Source organism: Salvia hispanica, chromosome 3 (genome assembly GCF_023119035.1).
Source record: "Salvia hispanica cultivar TCC Black 2014 chromosome 3, UniMelb_Shisp_WGS_1.0, whole genome shotgun sequence".
Lineage (NCBI taxonomy): Eukaryota > Viridiplantae > Streptophyta > Magnoliopsida > Lamiales > Lamiaceae > Salvia > Salvia hispanica.
This window is the reverse complement of record NC_062967.1, coordinates 20,055,880-20,076,861: the sequence shown is the minus strand read 5'-3', so window position 1 is coordinate 20,076,861 and position 20,982 is coordinate 20,055,880. Positions and strand designations below refer to the sequence as shown.

General features: G+C 38.1%; 1 protein-coding gene and 1 long non-coding RNA gene across 5 annotated transcripts; both read left to right on the top strand.

Annotated features, from left to right (window-relative positions):
• Positions 1-470: 470 nt before the first annotated feature.
• Positions 471-3,248, top strand: LOC125216470. Its single transcript, XR_007175420.1, has 3 exons — positions 471-1,293; positions 2,269-2,333; positions 3,060-3,248. It is a non-coding gene; the product is annotated as an uncharacterized LOC125216470 (long non-coding RNA).
• A 5,839-nt stretch (positions 3,249-9,087) lies between these two features.
• On the top strand, positions 9,088-13,412 carry LOC125212214 (transcription factor GTE4-like). 4 transcript variants are annotated; one of them, XM_048112315.1, is made up of 5 exons: positions 9,088-11,711; positions 11,804-11,846; positions 11,956-12,063; positions 12,154-12,234; positions 12,660-13,054. In XM_048112315.1, exons 1-4 carry the CDS (start codon positions 9,561-9,563, stop codon positions 12,213-12,215), a joined length of 2,364 nt encoding a protein of 787 aa, XP_047968272.1. In that variant the 5' UTR covers positions 9,088-9,560; the 3' UTR covers positions 12,216-12,234; positions 12,660-13,054. The 4 variants fall into 4 exon arrangements, with proteins under 4 accessions (XP_047968272.1, XP_047968273.1, XP_047968271.1 ...); XM_048112316.1 differs by having other exon boundaries at positions 9,089-11,711; positions 11,983-12,063; positions 13,025-13,412; XM_048112314.1 differs by having other exon boundaries at positions 9,089-11,711; positions 13,034-13,412.
• The last annotated feature ends 7,570 nt before the right edge of the window (positions 13,413-20,982 follow it).

Here is a 20,982-nt window from a genome sequence, read left to right as displayed (position 1 = left end):
TTTTTCTTTATTTGTATGTCTTATTCTTTTTAATCCACAAATCTCCTTTTTTATTATTTCATTTATTTTATACTACTACACTTATTATAAATATTAAAATGTATACAATCATCTGCTAAAATATAAAACGTTTCATTAAAAAGTATACAAATATCTTTTTGTTGTTGTTTATAATATTTTTAATTATTTATAATATTATAAATATTTATTTTAATTAGTTATTATATGTAAATATATATTTTTATATTTATTTACTCTAAATTCTTTATTTTAAGCGAATATAATTTCATTATTTAAAAATCTTTTGTCATGTACGAGAGAGAGGGTAGCAACAGTTCAACTAATAAAACTATTGTAACAACCCGAGTTTTCTTGCACTAGTTTTGGAGTAAAAACAAAATTGGACAAAGAGACTATTAGAAATAAAGTGCAGGGAAATTTATATTTCAAGGATAAAAAGTAAAGGCTATGCTTTTACTAAATAAATATGTGAGGAATAAGATATACAAGAATGTTGGAGATACATCTAGCACATGTTTACATATGTGAGAGTGACAACACACACATCTATTCTACACCACTTATCCTCCTTCACTAGTCAACAAGTTTGGAAGCTAGCTATTTTGGTGATGGAGCCAAGGGATCTCTAGAGGAGCATCTTCTTTCTTTCTCCCCCACTCTCTTTCTCGATTAGGGAGCAGCCACAAGACTCCAAAGCTCTAGCCATGTACCTGCAAATTAGCACAAAAATGGGGTTAGAAGATGACTCACAAATAACAAGGAAGGGAGGCACAGGCTCAAATGGGAAAGTGGAGTAATAGACGAAAATAGTGCAGCTAGGAGGCTGTCATTTAGAGCATGAAGTCAGCCTATTTTTGTCACATTCTCAACTAGCATCAAAGAGGAACCAAGACAAGAGAGCATAGTAGAATGAGCCTCTACACAAGCCCAATATAGACATGAGCAAGATTCTGTTTTTCCATCGATCAAGGCTGAGGAAACAGCCAAGAGAGACAGCCACACATACACCAAAATAGTAAGGATAGCATGAACATCAAGCTCAAAAGTAGTGGAGCTGGCATCCCCAAAATAGGAGCCTTTGCCTCCAAGTATCAAGCACAAAAGGCCAAAGATAGAGCACTATATAAACAACACCAATCTCCTTCTCCTCCCCTCATTCTCAACACTGTAAGATCACCAAATATTCAAGAGAGCAGCAAGAAGTGGAGGAGGGGCAAGGAGGAGTTTGAGGCAGGACATCGGTCCCCATCCGAGAGGATTCTTCAAATTGAGGTAACAACCTCAACACCCAATAACCCTTGGCATCATGTAGAGCTAGCATAGTAGATAACCAAGAACCAGAACTTAGAATCATAGAAGATCACAGAAAGAAACTTAGGAATGGAACTCATAACAATAAGACTTATTCCAATAGCTACACTCCTTCTCAAATCACAAATCCCTCTCAAATGCAATTAGACTCCCCTCATCAGTTGATAAATCAGCAATAACAATCTGCCAAGAACATAAAGCTTTAAAGGACCATGCTTTGAAAGGGGAAGGGGGAAGGAGGACTTAGCTTTAGTTGGGCGGAGCTGCCCGGCGACGGACGGGCAGCGACGAGCTCCGGGAGGCCCGGCTAAGCGGAGACGCTGCCGGGGCAGTAGAGTAAGGCGGCGGCTGGTGTCGGCGCCGTCGAGGGAAGGTTGAGAGAGGGCTGGAGTCGCTGCCTCTTGGAGGGCTCGACGGCGAGAACTGATGCAGAGCGCTGGCAGCAGCGGCAGAGAGACACCGGCGGTGATAGCCGGTGGAGGACGAGACGTTGACGGCGATTTCGCCGGAGGAGGCGTGAGAGAGAGGGAGAGATGCGAAATTAGGGAGAAAGTCACGATGGAGGAGGGAATAATTTGGGCCAAGGGAATTATTTGTATTGGGCCAAGAGACTTTATTTAAGTGGACCAAGTTTATTGAGGTTTGGGCTGATGGAATAACTTAGTTGGACTATTCTAATTTAATTGCTTGGGCCAGCAGCTTAAGTGAAAGAAATGTTTGGGCTGAGATTTGTAATTTGATGTTGGGCTGGAATAATTGATCATTGAGCCAAATTAGATTAAAGAGGGAGAAGAGCCGTTGGGCCGGATAGAATTAATTTGGTCTTATGCTAGAATTCTGATTAAGTTCTTGGGCCAAGATTTCTTAGGGGCATGCATTCTAAAAGTTTAAGAATTTTCTTAAGTCTTGTTAGTAAGTTGTGTTGTTTTTAAAAAGGTTATCTCCGCGAGTTAAGGGTGGAGTCAGGAAAAATTCAAGTTAAGGAGCTTTAAGCGAACGAGGTGGGCTTTCGAACTAAAATATTTTTAGGCAGCTTTTAGTTTAAAGCATGTTTACAGTTTTTATGAAAAGTATTTGGTGCGCTTTCTATTTAAGATGTGATATTAAGTGCGAGTTTGCTATTTAATGTGCAGTCTTATGAAGAGTGCTATTTGCATAAAGTGAAAGTGATGTTATGTGACAGTGTGTGTTACTTAACGAGTGCTTATGAACTGTTAGCCTTAGTCGAAGTTATGTGTTCGGCTTTTGATAAAAGAAAAATGAGTTTATGTTCCAAAAAGATTTTATGAGAAAATTAAAGTTGCAAAGGTTATGGCAAGCCATGTTTTGTTTTGAACTTTGCCTATCTGATTGACTAGCGAGGACAATGTCGCTACTAGACCAGGAGTTTCAGTTTTGTGAATTCGGGTTTGTAAGTGGGATGAGCCCATACATTCCGGTTCACCAGGAGTTTCGTGAATTCTGTTCACTAGGAGTTTTAGTGGGCTTATGTTCCTCAGGAGTTAGTCAGATATGGCATATGTTCCAGGAAAATAGATCGACAGATCGCTTTTGAAAATTGAGAAGAAAAATGTTTTAGTGTTCTCGGAACTTTGACTAAAACCCCGAGTTCACTCAAGAGTGGCTTGACAAAACCAGTTTTTAGTAAAATATATTTCGGCACGTGTCCACTGGGTACACCAAGTACTTAGCCCTGCATATGTTTTAAAAATGTGCAGGTTGAGCAGTGATGACGGCGGGCGGTGTTGAGCATAGACGATGAAGATCCTTCGATAGAATAGTACTTGGATGCGTCGTGTCTCCATACACGATGTCATCTGCTCTTGACTCTTCCGCTGCAATGTAAAAGTTGAGATTTCATTCTCTTGTACCATGCACTCTGATTTTTATATATATTCCAAGTTATTTCAGTTCAAGTTTAGTTGTGCCACAGTTTTCCCCTTTTTTCCCCGCTTCTTTCATCCTCCCCTAGTCGCGATCAACCGGACTTTCTATCCTTAGAAAGTGCGGTCGTGACAACTATAGTCTTACACACATATTTATATTTACGTGTTTACATATGAGGTATTAATTTTACTAATAAAAATTGGATTTTGTATTTGGGAGTAAAACATCGTTTGTTTAGTATAAAAAGATAAATTTTTGTATATATTGAATAATATTAACTTTTACTATGGGCCAATCCATTAATTAATAACCAATTAAATATTAATAGAATTAAATTAGGTTATTGTTTCACATCTTGATCTTTTTCGTGCCGCTGCCTTCTTTTTGTAAGTTTTTATATTCTTTCTGTAAGGTTTTCTATATATTTGTATTTTAATTTCTCTTCTTCCATTCTTTTATTTGATTAATATAAATGGATTTGAACTTGAATGGAATAAATTAAATCTAAAAAATATTTTTGATATACATTAAATGCAAATTTAAATATAGATATTTTTTTCTTCAAATACTTATAATGGAATTTGTTTGTAGTACGATAAAAGGTATTATTATAATGCATTTTAAGTTTTACAGTACTGTTGGAGATGGTTTTAACAGGGATAGATTGGTCTCCTTATTTTTATTTTCACAACTCTCAAACAATCTGCATTGCAATTTCATGGATACATTATATATTATTCTCACTGTCCCACTCAAGATGACCACATTCTTGAATGACACGAGATTTTAGGAAGTGTTGTTAGGTGGAATAAAGCAGAGAGGAAAAATGTGGTTTAGTATTTTACAGAGAAGAGATAAGGTTATTTCCAAAATTGAAAAGTGGCTATTTTGATTGGGACAAATAAAAAATGAAAGATGATCATTTTGAATGGGACGGAAGGAGTACCAAACACTATATTGTGACCCAAAATCTGAACCACAAAAGTGTGAAAACCATGGTAAGCATAAAACCTTGCTAGTGACAAAGAGCATCTCCGAGGGGAGAGGTAAATGGAAAGGTAAACTCTTATAATTATCATATTTACCTTTTTTTTTCATGAAAATTCATTCTCCAAGAGAAAATGTATTAAAGAAGATATTATACATTTTCCCATTTTGAAGAGGTATCTTTATTTCTCCATCAATGGAGAGGTAAAATCTTATAACTACCATATTTGTCTTCTTTTTATGAAAAACTATTCTCCAAGGGAGAAGGAGTTTGAGAAGGTATTATACTTTATGTTTTTTAATGCATTTTGTACTATTATTGTAATTTTTAAAAATAATTTACCTTTCTATATATTTTTTTTCTTTTGAATGTGTTACTTTTTGAAAATGAATATTTCACTTTTTGAGAAGGTAAATATATGATATACTTCTTTCATTTAACTTTTTGAAAATGAATATTTCACTAATAAATGTCCTATTTCATTTTTACTATTTTTGGTAAATAGACTTCACATTCCGCTAACTTATTTCACGCACTTTTTATTATAAAATTAATACTCTCTCCGTCTCCTAAAATATAAATATTTGAAATGATACAATTTTTAATGCAAAATTAGTAAAGTAAGAGAATGATAAAAAGAAAAGTGTATTAGTTGAAAATGAGTCCCAAAATTTCCATAAAAATAAAAACTTATGTTTTTAGCGGACATACCAAAACTAAAAAAAATAAAAATTGTTAGAGAAGCAGAGAAATTGTAAAAGAGGAGATGCAATCACTAACTTTTGCTATCCGCTTTTGTTTATACTAGTACTCCACTGTCCCATTAGAAATGAAACATTTTCCATTTTAGATTGTCCTAATAAAAATGAAAAGTTTCCTAAAATGAAAACAACACTATCTCTACTTTTTTTTCTCTCCTACTTTACTCTCTCTTTATTAACTTACAAAACAATACTGCACAAAATTACATGCCTGAAACCAAAAGTTGCATATTTATTGGGACGAAGGGAGTATAATTTACTAACTTTTACCATCCACTTTTGTTTATACTACAATTTCTGAAGATTTGAGTCAATCAAATATTCCATCCATCTCACGTTATTTGAGTCGTATTCAAAGTTGTCTCAAGTTACTTGAGTCATTTTTTTTTTTTTGCTAAAAACAAAATATTTAATCCCACATACATTATTCTCTTCCATCTCTCTAACTTTATTCACTCATCTACTTTATTTTACATTATTTAACCCACTAAACTTTATTTTCTTAAATCTCATGGCGAAAAGAAACGCCTCAAGTGATATTGGACATAGTAAATATATTCCATGAAACATTTTCATTACCTCTTGCTCAATAGTAAACAAATAGTAATTCACTGAAATATGGAACATTTATTAAATTTTCTCTACAAAGAAATTTTATATATACTTTCATTTAGAGCATCTCCACCGGTGGACGTCCCGGAAGTCCGACCGGACATCCGCCACTGTGAAGGAAAACATCGGACACGGACATCCCGTGAGGACGTCGGATATCCTCGGATATCCGAAAGACGGGCGGGCGGGCGTCCGCCATTGTGGCGAGGGTCGGACGTCAGGGTCCGACGTCCGACTTAAAATTTAATTTAAAAAAAAAAAAAAAAAACTCTATAAATACGGCTCATTGAACTTGATTTCATTCACACCACTTGTGTTGACAAGTTTCTCTCTCTAATCTACAAGTTTCATTTCTACTATAAATGGAGTACAATAGGAACTCCCCCACCACGAGCGGATCAAACACACCCACGTTTCCCGCCGGAACGGAGGGAAACTTTAATGCGGGGATGAATCCCCAAATGGCAGGGATGGCGGGGATTACTCCCCAAATGTTCTACAAGATGTACAATTAGATGAGTCAGATGGGTGGGATGATGCCCAGGGCAGCGAGGATGGACGGTATGACGCCAAATATGGAGGGGGTGGGTGGGATGATGCCCGGGCCTAGGGGATAGGTAGTATGACGCCAAATATGGCGGGGATGGGTGGGACCATGCAACACAGGAGCCCTCAGACACCTAGGGAATCTGTCTATCGCCCATATATAAATTTGTTGTCCGATGATTCCACTAGTACTGTTCCGGAGACTCAGTATGCCGGCATCGAGACTTTCTCTTTTGAGGAGTTGGGGCAGGAGTTGGGGCTATCGCCGATCCGTGAGACTCCCGATGAGGCGGAGCCTGCTGCAAGGGGCAGGGGCAAAGGCAAGGGCAAGGCCAGGGTCGGGGGTAGGGGCAAGGGCAAGGGCAAGGGGAAAGCCCCGAGCTCTTCCTCGCAAACGGGGGTAGAGGAGGAGGAGGAGCGGGGGAAGAGGTCGATCTGGACCGTGTGGGAAAACGCCGCGCTTGCGAAGTCCTGGGTCGGTGTAGTCGAGGATCCCTATGTCGGGATGAACCAGTATATTGACCGATTGTGGCATCGCATTAGTGAGGCCTACCTCACACACAAACCGGCTGGGGCGAAGCCTCGCAGTCCCGAGCAATGCCGGAAACAGTGGGATCGGTTGAGGCCTAAGCTCGGTCGTTTTGCCGCCCTCTACCAAAACAATATGCGCATGGCAACCAGCGGCATGTCTGAGGAAGATGTGAAGAATCGGGCCTTGTCCCAGTACCCTGACAAAGAATTGAAGTTCAAAGATTTTGACCAATGGGAGGCCTTTCTCGTGGTCAGGGGTTCGCAAAAGTTTTGTGCGGGTGTCGACTCGGGCTGGAAGCGGACGAAGATCAACTCTTCCGGTGAGTACAGGCAAGCAGTGCTGGTTCGCACGAGCTCCCCGAAGCCGAGGAAGTGTCCCCGCTACCACAATCAGACTCTCGCCATCGTTGTCGCGATGGCGCAAAAGTCTGCGCAGCGGATGGCGAGGGGAAGCGGCAGCCGCAGCGGGTCCTTCGAGTTCGAATCGGAGGCCCCTGAAGCCCCAGATGAGTATGACCGTCTTGCCCGCGCGCAGCTAACGAAGACCATGAGTCAGAACATGCATAGGTGGTATAGCACGAACGATTTTGTGTACAAAAGGATGTGCAAGGATGTGATCGACGCATGTCGGCGCGACATAGGAATGCCACCCATTGATGATTATGGCGTTGAGATTGGGGCGGGGACGTCAGAGGCGGCAACAGCACGGACCACGAGGACGAGGAGGAGTGAGAGCCGAGGGTGCCTGTTGGGACGGGTGCTCCACAACGGCAGTCCGTCGCTGTAGGACGTACCAGCGCCCTATCTAGTTAATAATTGCAGGTGCACTTAAGATAGTTGAGTTGTACTTAGTTTTGAAACGGAGAAGATAGTTGGACGTTAAAATAAAAAGATGAGAATATTATACATGCACATATAAGAACTCTCTTTGTCCGATATTAAATGTCTCATTATTCGTTTTCTATCCGTGCACTAATAAATGTCCTATTTCATTTAACTATTTTTGGTAAATAGACTTCACATTCCGCTAACTTATTTCACTCACTTTTTATTATAAAATTAATACTCTCTTCGTCTCCTAAAATATAAATATTTGAAATGATACAATTTTTAATGCAAAATTAATAAAGTAAGAGAATGATAAAAAGAAAAGTGTATTAGTTGAAAATGAGTCCCAAAATTTCCATAAAAATAAAAACTTCTGTTTTTAGCGGACATACCAAAACTAAAAAAAAAATTATTGTTAGAGAAACAGATAAATTATAAAAGTAGGAGATACAATCACTAACTTTTGCTATCCGCTTTTGTTTATACTAGTACTCCACTGTCCATTAGAAATGAAATATTTTCCATTTTAGATTGTCCCAATAAAAATGAAAAGTCTCCTAAAATGAAAACAACACCATCTCTACTTTTTGTTCTCTCCTACTTTAATCTCTCTTTATTAACTTACAAAACAATACTGCACAAAATTACATGCCTGAAACCAAAAGTTGCATATTTATTGGGACGAAGGGAGTATAATTTACTAACTTTTACCATCCACTTTTGTTTATACTACAATTTCTTAATATTTGAGTCAACCAAATATTCGATCCATCTTACGTTATTTGAGTCGTATTCTATTTTGGGTTGTCTGAAGTTACTTGAGTCATTTTTTTTTTGGCTAAAAACAAAATATTTAATCACATGTACATTATTCTCTTCCATCTCTGTTACTTTATTTTACATTATTTAACCCACTAAACTCTATTTTCTTAAATCTCATGGCGAAAAGAAACGCTTCAAGTAATATTGGACGAAGTAAGTATGTTCCATGAAACATTTTCATTACCTCTTGCTCAATAGTAAACAAATAGTAATTCACTGAAATATGGAACATTTATTAAATTTTCCTAAACAAATACTCCCTCCGTCTCGGCTAAGATGATACATTGCTTAGCCGGCATGGGGTTTTAGAAGTTATTGGTTAAAGTGTTTAATTGGAGAGAGAGAATGTGTGTCTAAGTATTAAAGTAGAGAGATAAAGAAAGATGAATATTTTAATAGGAGTGAGAAAAAGTGGTTGAGTGTATTAATTGGAAAGAGAAAGTCACCAAAAAAGGAAATGTGTCATTTTAGTTGGGACAAACTAAAAATGAAAACGTGTCATCTTAAGCGGGACGGAGGGAGTAGTAATTTGTACAAAGAAATTTTATATACACTTTCATTTACGAAATCAAACAGGTGAAATATGGAACATTTATTCTGGAGGTAGTAATCAACTTACCACTGCCAATAAAAGCGCGTCGTGTTGACGAGCAAATGAAAGTTATCGCTGATGAGCAAAGCACGCGCCGTCACTCGCGTATGACGTGGCACCCTATCAGTAACTGTGGCGGCAAGCGCGCGTGATAAAAAAGCAGCGTGTGGTTCGATGGCAACCACTCGCAGAGCGTTTTAGAGAGAGAGAGCCAAAATAAGGAAAGATTTCTGGAGAGAGAAAGCGAGTGGGAGTTCGGATCGAAGAACAGAAAGCACGAGAGAGAGAGAGAGAGAGTTCCCTCCTTCTTCGTCTCTCCCAAACCCTAATTTCCCTAATTTATGTTTTCGCTTGTCTTATCAATTTTTCTTTCCACACTCATTTCTGCTTAATTTTATCCGTTTTCGAATCTTTCTTCATCCTTTTGGGGTTATTGTTTATTGTTCTGAAATTCGGATCTGTGTGAAATATGGTTTTAATTTAATTTTGCAACTGTCTTCATTTCTGTGCGTTATTCCTTATACTTTGGGTCTGGGCGTTTGTTCTGCGACTCTAGGGTTCTTTAAACCCTAGATCTTTTTTTCGATTTTGCTTATTCTAGGGTTCTTGAGTCTCGATTTGGGAGAAAGGGTTTTTTATTAAGGAATTGGGGATTACATGTATGGCTTCAGGGACTTTAGGGGATTTCAATGATGATTTGAATTGGAGAGGGAAGTGTCGATGGACAGAGAACAGTAAAGTTTATACGCGGAAGAGCCACAAGAAATCCCTTACCCCCTCAACAAATCAGGCTTCAACAAGCGCTCAAACCGATGCTGAGGAGCAGGCCACAGTCCCTTGTTCGACAGCAGATTGTTGTGCTTCTGAGGTAGTTGTAAGGTCGGAGGATGTAGATTCTTGCCAAAATCAATCCGAGGACAAAAAGACAGATTCTTCAGGCCAGGTACTGCTGCTAGAAGAGAATGAAAGTCAACACGTAGCGGAGAATGGTTGTCAAACTGGTGATAGACTTAAAGAAGGCCGACGTACTCAAAGTGCAGAGCTTGATAAAACGCCTTCAGCTGATGGTGAGAAGGAGTTAGTGCCATCACTGTTAAGAGAAAATGATCATCCTAATTTTCATGTTCCGCAAGCCAATGGCCTCACTAAGGTCAATGGAGCTGTGGAATCACCTGAAGTGGCCAAAGAGCAGCAACTCGTTGGGAATGAGGCACGGGATGATGAAGAAATGAGGCCTGCTTCACCTCAAGCTTCTGAAGGTAATGTTCGGAGTAATCTCAATGGAGTTGTGGTGCCACTGGTGGTATCTAATGTTGATGATAGGATTAGATTTAATTTATGTAAAGCGACACCAAAGAATGAGATAAAGGTTCTTAGGAAGAATCTAGAGCACGAGCTTGATCAGGTTAGGAGGCTAGTTAAACAGTTTGAATCCAAAGAGAACCAGCTTGCTTTACATAATAACCAGACCAGCAACAGTAACCTTAGTAATAAAGGTAATTATGTCGATGCTGAAGGTGCAAATGCTGGTGAGTATGTTCAGTCTCAAGCCCTGCATGCCCGAAGTAATGTGGTTGACCGAAGGTTGTTGTTGAGGGTGAACGCAGAGATGGGTACAATGGGGCACAAAGAAACGAGACCTGTCGGATTAGCAAGGGTCAATTCAGATATGGGTGCTGCACGGAATCTAGAACCTCGGGTGTATAGTAGGCAATTCAGTGTGGCAGTAATAGATAATAGGTCCAATGAGTTTATTGAGAAGGAGAAACGTACCCCGAAGGCGAATCAGTATTACAGAAATTCAGAGTTTCTTTTGGGAAAAGATAGACTGCCTTCTGAAAGTAATAAGAGATTGAAAGCAAATAATGGGAGGAAACACAGTGGAGAACAAGATCATGCCATGGGATTTGGCTTTGGGTTTGATAAGAACAGGAATCAGGTTTTGAAGAACTGTAGCAGCCTACTTCAGCGGTTGATGAAGCACAAGTTTAGTTGGGTTTTCAATGAGCCCGTGAATGCCAAGCAACTTGGATTGGTTGATTACCATGATGTCATTAAGCATCCTATGGACTTGGGTACCATTAAGACTAGATTGTCACAGAATTTTTACAAGTCTCCAAGGGAGTTTGCTGAGGATGTACGACTAGTTTTTCGCAATGCCATGACTTACAATCCGAAGGGGCAGGACGTTCACCTTATGGCAGAACAGTTGTCACAGATTTTTGAGGAAAGGTGGGCCATTATAGATTCTCAGTTCAATTCTTATTGGAAATATCCAGAATATCACGAGGGGGGATTACCCACACCCTCTTCTAGAAAGGGTGTGCCATATTCTCATTTTGGCCCTGCTTCAGTTCCAGTCTCTGCGCCTGCTGCTTCAGTTCCGTTGTATGACTCTGTTGCTCCGGGAAGAACTTCTGAGAGGCCTGAGCCAGTGACATCATTCATGGCTGTTGATCGAAAAATTCATCGACCTCATGTTGGCAGGACTCCTGCTCCCAAAAAACCTAAAGCAAAAGATCCTAATAAAAGGGACATGACTTATGAGGAGAAGCAAAGACTCAGCACCAACCTACAGGGCTTGCCTCATGAGAAGCTTGATGCTATTATTCAGATCATTAACAAGAGAAATACTGCTCTTTCTCAAAATGATGATGAGATTGAGGTTGAGATTGATAGTGTCGATGCAGAGACTCTCTGGGAGCTGGACAGATTTGTGACTAATTACAAAAAGAGTTTGAGCAAAAATAAAAGGAAAGCAGAACTCGCTCTTCAAGCAAGAACCATGGGGAATCAGAATGCCTCGTTGGTGGTAAGAGGACGGGCTTTCTTTTCTTGATTGCATAACACTATGAATTAATTCTTCTGTCTGATCCTAATCAAGTGTGTTGAACCAAACTGCAGAACTCAACTCCAGCATTGGCAATCCAGATGGAAAGTAGAACAGGTATTATGAACTTTTTCATTCAGGCATTCTAGGTTGCTCTTTATGGACTCTTGGAGACTTAAATCTGACATTTGTTTTTCCTTACTTACCCCACTTTTTCTTTCCAAAGCTTTAAAAAACGGTGCCACTCTTGTAGATGATGACAAAGAGGGTCAAAACAGGAGTAGGACCAGCAGTTCTAGCAGTTCTAGCAGTGATTCGGGGTCGAGTTCAAGTGGTACATTTTTACTTTCTAATCCTTACTGTTCTTGGTTGATTTCTTCAGTCTGTTGTATATGATTTTCACTGTTTGTGCGTTCATTTGCAGATTCTGATAGTGACAGTTCCTCTGGGGATGGATCCGATGCTGAGCATTTGCCTAAGACATGAAAGAATCTTTCTGACTGAGGTATAAAAAGATTTCTGCTTGGTATTAGGTTTGTTGGTTAGTTATTTTCATATTTTGCTTTATTGTTATCATTTTCCACAAGCTGTCACTGATCATCATTTAAAAATAATTAAATCCTCCTTGATTGAGCTTTGAATTTAAGGTCCACTTGGATCCGACTCACAATATGATATCTAACTAATCATTATGAGGAGTATATAACTAACGATTATGAGAAATGTTTTATCATGCTGAAAGTGTTAGTCTATAAATTGTGTTCTGGTGTACGTGATTTCAAAATTGATGTGAAAGTTTTCGAGTTCTGAAATTTTGTTATAAACTGTATTGTGAAGCTTGTTAAGACAAATCTGTTCCCCTAACATCTATGACTTGTGTCTGAGGGAATATTTGTTTTATTGGTTGCATAAATATCTTCTTTCATGTAGGTGTGAACCTGATTACCCCCTAAGGAAGTATACTCGGTCCCGTCAGTATTTGATTATTTTTGTTGAGACAGTAAGCTTGAGAAATTTGAACCCTTAGATTGAATGTGTCAAAACTCACAATTTTTTGTCTGTATGGATTTGAAACCTCAGTTATGGATTTTTGTTGTTTAATGTAGCGAGGAAATATGTTTCTAGGTGCTCTTGAGGCCAGGGAAATGTCAATTTTGTTTCATGGATTGTGCTGTTAGAGTTTGTGGGCTGATCCTGATTGTGTTTTTCCCATATCTTAGTATTTTACATGAGCATTTGTCCTTTTTTGATCAAATGTTGGGTTTGTGCTATGCTGAGTTTGACTTGATTTTCAGAATTTGCAGGTGATGCTTGTTGGAGTAGGGGTAAAATTCTTGTGATTGGGTTCTGCTGATGGCAGTCCGGGATCTATGTTGAAAACTCGTAATGGAAGAATGTATTATTAAATGATGATATCAACCGATTTTCGAAGATAAGGAACTTGTGATAGGATTTTAGTTGATAATTTGACTAGTGACAAAGGGGCTCAGAGCCAAGACTGAATAGGAGATTTAGTAAAGTTGTATTATGGTGTTTTTGCAAATTGTATTACAATAGCTGTATATAGCTTTCAGGCTTAGGAGTGCTGTTAATTTTGTTTTAAGGCCAATGGTTTGGATTTCAAGCTGGTTAATAACATTCGCTAGTCCAGTTATCCGTGAATAAGCAATCTTCAAATTTACATTTTTGCTGCATTCCAAAATACAATGTCCGCGTCAGAAATAACCGAATTTGAAGTGTGTTTTTGTGAGACAAGAGAGATAAAGGAGAAGAATCAGAAGTAGAAAAACAAAGGAGGAAGATTATTTTTTTATTGTGAAAATAGTACTCCCTCCGTCCCAAGGAAGATGACCCTTTTCTTGGGCGGCATGGGATTTTATGCAACTTTATTTTGTGTGTTAAGTGGAGAGAGTAAAGTATGAGAGAGAATAAAGTAGAGATAAATGGATTTTCATTTTAAGTAATGGGTCATCTTGATTGGGACAAACCAAAAAGGAAAGTGAGTCATCTTCAATGGGACGGAGGGAGTATTTCTTTTGTCCTATAAAAGATACTACCCTCTGTCCCTCAAATTTTGACACACTTTGACTCGGCACGAGTTTTAAGAAATGTAATGGAAAGTGAGTTGAAAAAGTTGGTGAGATGTGGGTCATACTTTTAAAGTATAGGTTTTATAATAAAATGTGAGTAGGAATGAGTTAGTGGAATATGAGTTACACTACCAAAAAAAGTAAAAGTAAAGTGTGTCAAATTTTCAAGGACGGATCGAAATGGTAAACTGTGTCAAAATTTGGGGTACGGAGGTAGTAGTATACTTGGAAAATGGCACTGAATCTTAGAAGATGTTTTTTATATTAAGTGGAGAGAGAAAATATTATATTTATATTAATATGTGAGAAAAATTTTACTAAAAAATAAAATGTGACATCTATTGTGGGACAAACTAAAAAATAAACCAAGTCATTTATTATGGGAATGGGAAAGGAGTAATTAGCCGAATCTTATTGGATTTAGAAATGTGTCATTTAATTCCTTAAAAGGCTTTATATAGATTAGAATGATTTTCATCGAATTCAATGAGACTAGAGTTAAAAATTTTAATATTAGTATAAGTCAATGTTTTAAAAATCGGACCGGCAAAAGCACTGGGACGGCTATTGGTTCACAGTTCAACTGGTCCAACCGGTTGGACCACTGGTCCAACCGGAATACTGTAGCAAGTATATATATGAAAAAATTTAATATATGATGAAATATATTAATCATACATTGCAAAACAAATTAAATCATACTATAAATATATATTTAAAAAACTAGTAATAGTTAAATACTCCATATATTACACAAAAAGATTAAAAATTATATTCCCTCCGTCCATAAAAAATAGAGCACAATTACCATTTTTGACCGTCCACAAAAAATAGAGCACATTCATTTATGGAAAGTTTTCAATAAATAGTACCCTACACATCATTCCACTAACACTACTTCTTACTTACTTTTTCTCCTTCTCTTTTACTTTTTTCCCTTCTCTCTTACTTTACTAATTCTACATTAAAACCCGTGCCATACACAAATTGCTCTATTTTTTGTGGACGGAGGGAGTATTTTATTAAGTATATAATTAAATATACACGACATAAAAATGTTAATATTTAATAAATAATAACATATAATTAACACTTTGAAATGATAAATAATAATTTAAAATTAGTAGATGATAAATATGATTAAATATACTAAACGTAAAATTTATTGGATGATAAAATGTCACTATATATAATAAATGATATATAATTAAACATAATATATACTATTAAAAATATACATGTACATATAATTAAGAGTTATAAATATAGGGGTGCGTTAGGCTCCTTTGCACCCTAAGTGTCCTATTTCCTTCTTAATCTCAGCCCTTGGATCCTTGAATTGGATGGTTGTGATCAATGCATTATTAGTCTACAATGTTGCATTATTAGCCGCTGTGCATTATTAGAATGAAAATGTGCATTATTAGTCTATAATGTTGCATTATTAGCCGCTGTGCATTATTAGAATGAAAATGTGCATTATTAAATGACACGTGACATTAATCTAACCGTCAGATGACAAAATCGTGAGGCTAGGATTAAGAAGGAAAAAGGACAAAAGATATGAAAAGTATTTGAATACATCCCTATAAATATATTATACAAATAATTCAATACATATACTCCATCTGTTCCATTAAAACACGAAAGCGAAAACACGACATATGACACTTTCATGCAGAAACAGAAAATAAACACCTAGATTTAAACGGAAAACAGCGACTCAAACAGAAAACATCAAATCTAAGCTAGGACTCAACATAAAACACGAAAGCGAAAACAGATCTATGCATAAAATAGAAAACAAGCACGAAGCTAAGAATCGAAAACGGAAACTTAGATTTAAAAAAAAAAGAAAAGAGTCAATTACATCAAAAGAAAACAGAATCTAAGCTAGGAAAGCGTAAGTCGTTTCATCACCCCTTTCTCGGAGTGGAATTACAGATGGAAATGGAAATTGTGCGAGGAAACAAACACTAAATCAGCAAACTACCGGCTATCTAAACGGAACCAAGTGTGTGCAGCAAACTGATGGTGAGGAAATGAAAGGAAGACTCTGATTTCACCCCTAGAAGAGGACTAAAATCCTACCGATTCTAAAGAGAACCCTCCTAAACTACTAAGCAGGAAAATTAAAATGGGGGAACTCCCTTCTCTTGGTGTGTAAGGCTCCTTTATATAGGGAGGCGGAGGGCTCTGATCCCTAGGGTACCACCTCCCCGAAATGACGTTGCTGCCCTTCACACTCTAGAGTGGAGTTTCTAAATCTTCTCTTCAGCGCAGAGTCTGGCTGGCTCCGGTAGATATTCGACTTGATCAGCTCAATGCCCCCCCTTTTCTCCTCCTTTCCTCAACTTTTGCTTTCGCCTTCTTGAATGGTGCGATATTCGGTTTAGGGCGAAGTCTACACACACCTGGCTCAAAAAGGATCTTTAGTTTACTTATTTAAGTGCATTTTTACTATAAAACAGATGCATGAAACGAGCCTCATCACACAGCGAAGGAGCACGAGTGTGAGCAGTAGTTGATGTTGAGCACCGAACCGATGACAGAGGGAGTTCCGTGACTATGCTGCGCGACCGGAGACATCGCAATAGCAGACGAACAAGCGACGACATCTGCTTCAATTTTCTTATCTTTTTCCGACATAGAGATATGTATTGATCTTGTTTTTAGTTTAGTATCTGATACTTTTTTTATAAACATTCCACTTGTTCCCTACTTTTAGTTTAGTTTTGATAGCATGATGGTACCTGATCTGTGGGGCTTCCATATTATTGCTTCTTGTTCTATATTTCGATCCAAGTCACTTTTGGGCTTGGGTCATGTTTTGGAACTATATATTTTTATTTTATTCAGGAGTTAGGAGTCTGCCTAAATCCCGCGCTCACACTAGGTGTTTTTGATTAAAAAAAATAGAAAGAAAAGACAAATGGGCTACAACAAATTTGAAAGAGAGAGAGACGGTGGTCATGTTGTAATTGGTAAAAAGTGAAGGATTCACCGAATGAGAAGGAATAAGATGGAATCGCGATCAAGAAATAGAGTAGGTGAAATTCTATTTTTTTTTCGGAGACTAACGTGTGATTTTGAGCCCGGTGTGTAGAGAATCCGTCAGGACAGAAGGTTGCATGTAGCAACCAGGCGGGTAACGAATTAAGGAGAAATGGAGCAATTCACAAGCGCTGCTACCAGTTGATCAAGTGGAACTAAGTAGGAAGCAGCAAGAGCCCTAAGGAGACAGAGAATATTCCAAAGATCCTTCTATGAGGGGCACGGCGGATATTCCAAGGGAGATTGCCCTAGGGATCAGAGCCTCAAATCTCCCTATACAATGAAGGAGAATAGAAGAATGAGGTGGTAACACTGTCCTACGTGGGTGAAGAAACAGTTTCTTTAAATTTTTGTTTGATACACTTTAGTTTTGAAGTATTCCTCTGATTTTGAACTTCGTGTTGCGAAGCTAACATTGAATTGGTAGTCGAATTTGTGCCTGCTATTATGAAATTTTATGTTGTTCGCTTTCGTTGATTTGTCTTTTGTTTCTATGTGAGCTGAATCTGTTGGAAATTGTTGAAGTCTGAGACATGTATGTTTTTGCCGTGTCTGTTGGATTTCATTTTCGAAGAGTTCTGTTGAAGTCTATTTGGATGCTTTTCGCAATTGGTAGTTTAAGAGTATGAATTCTAAGTTGTTGCGTTACATTTCATAGACCTGAATTTGATTGTGTTTGATTTTGATGGATCCATGTTAGATTACGTAGATCTGAATTCCTCTGTTTAAGTTTGCATGAGTATGGTAAATTGCTGTCCATTTCATTTTTTTCTTGATCAAGTCGGTTAGATCCGGTAGCTATGGGTTGTGTTTACTCTTTACGTCCAATTTTTAGTATGTTCCCCTTTCAAGATGTTCGAGTTTCATGTTTATGTTCTGCCGCTGGTAGATCTAATGAAGAAGATGAAGTAGTTAGTTTTTATGATCTAAGTTTGCAGCTTTACACCCATTTTACTTTTTAGCAGCTTTTATGAGTTTGTTAGTTAAGGGATCTGGTCCCCACCTGCTTGTACCTTTTGTTTATTTATTTCAGAAAAGTTTTTGTATGAATCTTTAAGTTTAATCTAGTTGATCTCTGGGTTGATTAGTTAGGAGTTACTGTAGATAGTTCTGTTTCTGGCATAGTCGAGTCACTTGATCAGTTCGTTTAGTTCTTTGTCAGTCAAGTAGATAAAACTTAACCAACTTTTAAAGCGTGGGAGCAACCATTTCCCAAATGTTAACAACAAATGTAAACACTTCATCTCTGTGGGATTCGACCCTTACTTCCCTTTACTAGGTTATAGTATTGTTGGTTAAGGTCTTGAAAGCAACTCTTAGTTCTTGATTGCACATCTGAAAGCATGTGCATGGATCTTAGGAATCAAACTTGATCAGTTAACTTTTACCACTTGATCCATCTCTGAGAAATTGCAGGGCGTATCTCCTGGGTCAGTCTTTCGATTCTCTATTGACTAGTCTGCGTTGATTTCGCTTGCAATTCGGAACACTCACACGACAAAGGATACAGAACTCTTTCCAATGTCGCCGTTGTCGGGGATGATGGCATTTTTGCATAGATTTGTTGCCTGATATTTTAGTGTATATATTGTTGATAATTTTCCTTTTCTTCTGTTTATTTCAGTTTACGAGAAGAAGCTCGACTTCAAGCATTGTAGACCAACAACCTTTCTACGATGAGCTATGCTAAATTGGTCAAGGAGAGAAGTGACAAGATACGCTACCACTCATTCCGAACTGCCAATTGGCCCGCCTGTTGGTCCAAGGCCGAATATCGATGAAGATAGAAACGTAGCGAGAATGGAGGGCATATCGCGTGTTATTGTTAAGAAATTTAGTGTAATAATTGTAGATAAACTTTTCTTTATTTTCTTTATTCCGCAGTTTAAGGAAGTTGTGCCCGACTGGCCATAGAAAGGAGAGGTGGATCCAGTCACTAATCATGCAGAATCAGCCTCTGCTTTATCTGATGACTTGGATGCGAGCAGTAAGAAGGATCTGGGAACAACCATCGAGGATCAGTCGGGATCGATTCTCTCATTTAAGGGAGAGAAAATCAACAAGGTTGATAGCCAGGAAGGTGATCATGAGTTGTGCTCTCTGTATACTCACATGGAGGGCGACCCACCGCAAGCCATAATTACAACCCTAGGACAAGAAGCGGTTTACGTGAAGACCCACCTGTTAGCCATTTTGCCTGAGTTCTGGGGAAAGAGCTGTGACAACCCATATGAATTTTTGCATGAATTTTGCAAAATCTATAAGAGTCAGTAAAAACCTACTGGATCAAGTGAGGTGTCTGGAACAATTCTTTCTAGTGGCGAAGACAAGAGCACTCAGGAAGGAAATTTAAGACAAATATAGAGGAAATGATCAAGCAGGTATCCAGCTAGCTGACTCCATAAATGAGATAAAAGGGAATTTAGGAAAACACCAACGGGCGGAGCATGTACCTGAAAAGGTGGGAGTAAGTAATATTATCTAGGGGGCAGGAGCTGAAGGGACTGGTAGCGGAAGCGTGCGATTATTAATGCACAATAAATAAATCAGATAAACAAGATCTATTTAGATGATTATTTAGACAAATTCTATTCGCGCAATTATCACATGTATCATGCTCATAACTCAAATAAACCATGCTTTAAATTAATCAAAACCTAAAACATGCTTTTTTACGCTTTAGCTATTATACCTTGATGATTCTCCAAAGAATCGAAGATAGCTAGCGTCTTTTCCACGTGGGCTGATCTCACCAGTATACTAGGACTTAAATATAGAAGACAGAAAACCTATCTCACGGAGGAGAGGAAGAGGAAAAATCGTCCTCTACAAAGTAGAGAGAGGGGACGAAAAATTTTGGTGTGTAACAACTGATTTTTCTGTCTCCTTTATTCTCCTATTTATATTAAGTCACATATTGGGCCCAGACAGAGATTTATGGAAAGTTTTGGATATGGGCCCCTCTAATTAGCTTTTTACTAATTAAATTGAACCCCAATTTAATATAAGCTTTTAATTGGAATATTACGAGCAACCACTACAAAAGTAATATTGCACTCCTCATCCAAATCAAAAATTATAAGTAATCCGAGTTTCATTGCTTGTTATTTATTTTCCGCGCTTAAGATATAAACATCTATTAATTAATTAGTGTCTGCTATAGACTTAATTAATTAATATCTTATAAATTCCAAGAGTGGACTCAACAAGAAATTCTTATTTATTATTCATAGAGTAATCAAACTCCAACTAGCTAGGTTTCGAATAATAAAACCTTATTTTGAGCTTCTCTTGAGGATGTTATCAAACAAGACTCACCTCGCGCACGATTCAATATAATAGCAATCCTAGCACCGCTAGATATAAATCACCACTACCCAATATACTGGGTTTATTAGGTTGCGAAAAACCCGCACCATTTGGTAAGTCAAAGTAGTGCATAATCAATACCGTATGCTCAAACGTACATTGATTAAGAAACTTGGCGCTCGAACGGTTTCACCGCCAAATCCTTTGTGAAAGGATCTGCCTGGTTGTTCTCTGACGCAATCTTAACCACTTGTATGTCTCCTCTCTACACTATATCTCTAATGATATGATACTCCATCTCTATGTGTTTGCTCGCTTTGTGAGCCCTTGGTTCTTTCGAGTTTGCCATAGCACCAGAATTGTCACAATAAATGGTGATGCTCTTGGGCAGATTCGTAACCACGCTTAAGTCCATAAGAAAGTTCTTGAGCCATACCCCCTCTTTAGCAGCCTCCGAAGCGGCCACATACTCGGCTTCCATGGTTGAGTCTGCAATGCATTTCTGCTTTACAATCTTCCAAATTACGGCTCCACCTCCTAAGGTAAACACATATCCTGAAGTAGATTTTCTCGAGTCCTGATCAGCTTGAAAGTCTGAATCAGTATATTCCAAAGGACAGAGCTCGGCTGCTTTGTAAACTAGAACATAGTCCCTAGTCTGTTTAAGGTACTTGAGTATGTACTTTACGGCAGTCCAATGTCCTTGGCCCGGATTCGACTGATATCTTGACACCATGCCAACATCAAAGCAAATATCAAGCCTTGTACAAAGCACAGTATACATACATGAGACTAACAAC

Coding starts and splice junctions, on each gene's coding strand:
- LOC125212214 (XM_048112314.1), top strand. CDS start 9,561: ATGGCTTCAGGGACTTTAGGGGATTTCAATGATGATTTGAATTGGAGA. Junction 11,712..11,803: donor ATCAGAATGCCTCGTTGGTG/GTAAGAGGACGG, acceptor ACCAAACTGCAG/AACTCAACTCCAGCATTGGC. Junction 11,847..11,955: donor CCAGATGGAAAGTAGAACAG/GTATTATGAACT, acceptor TTCTTTCCAAAG/CTTTAAAAAACGGTGCCACT.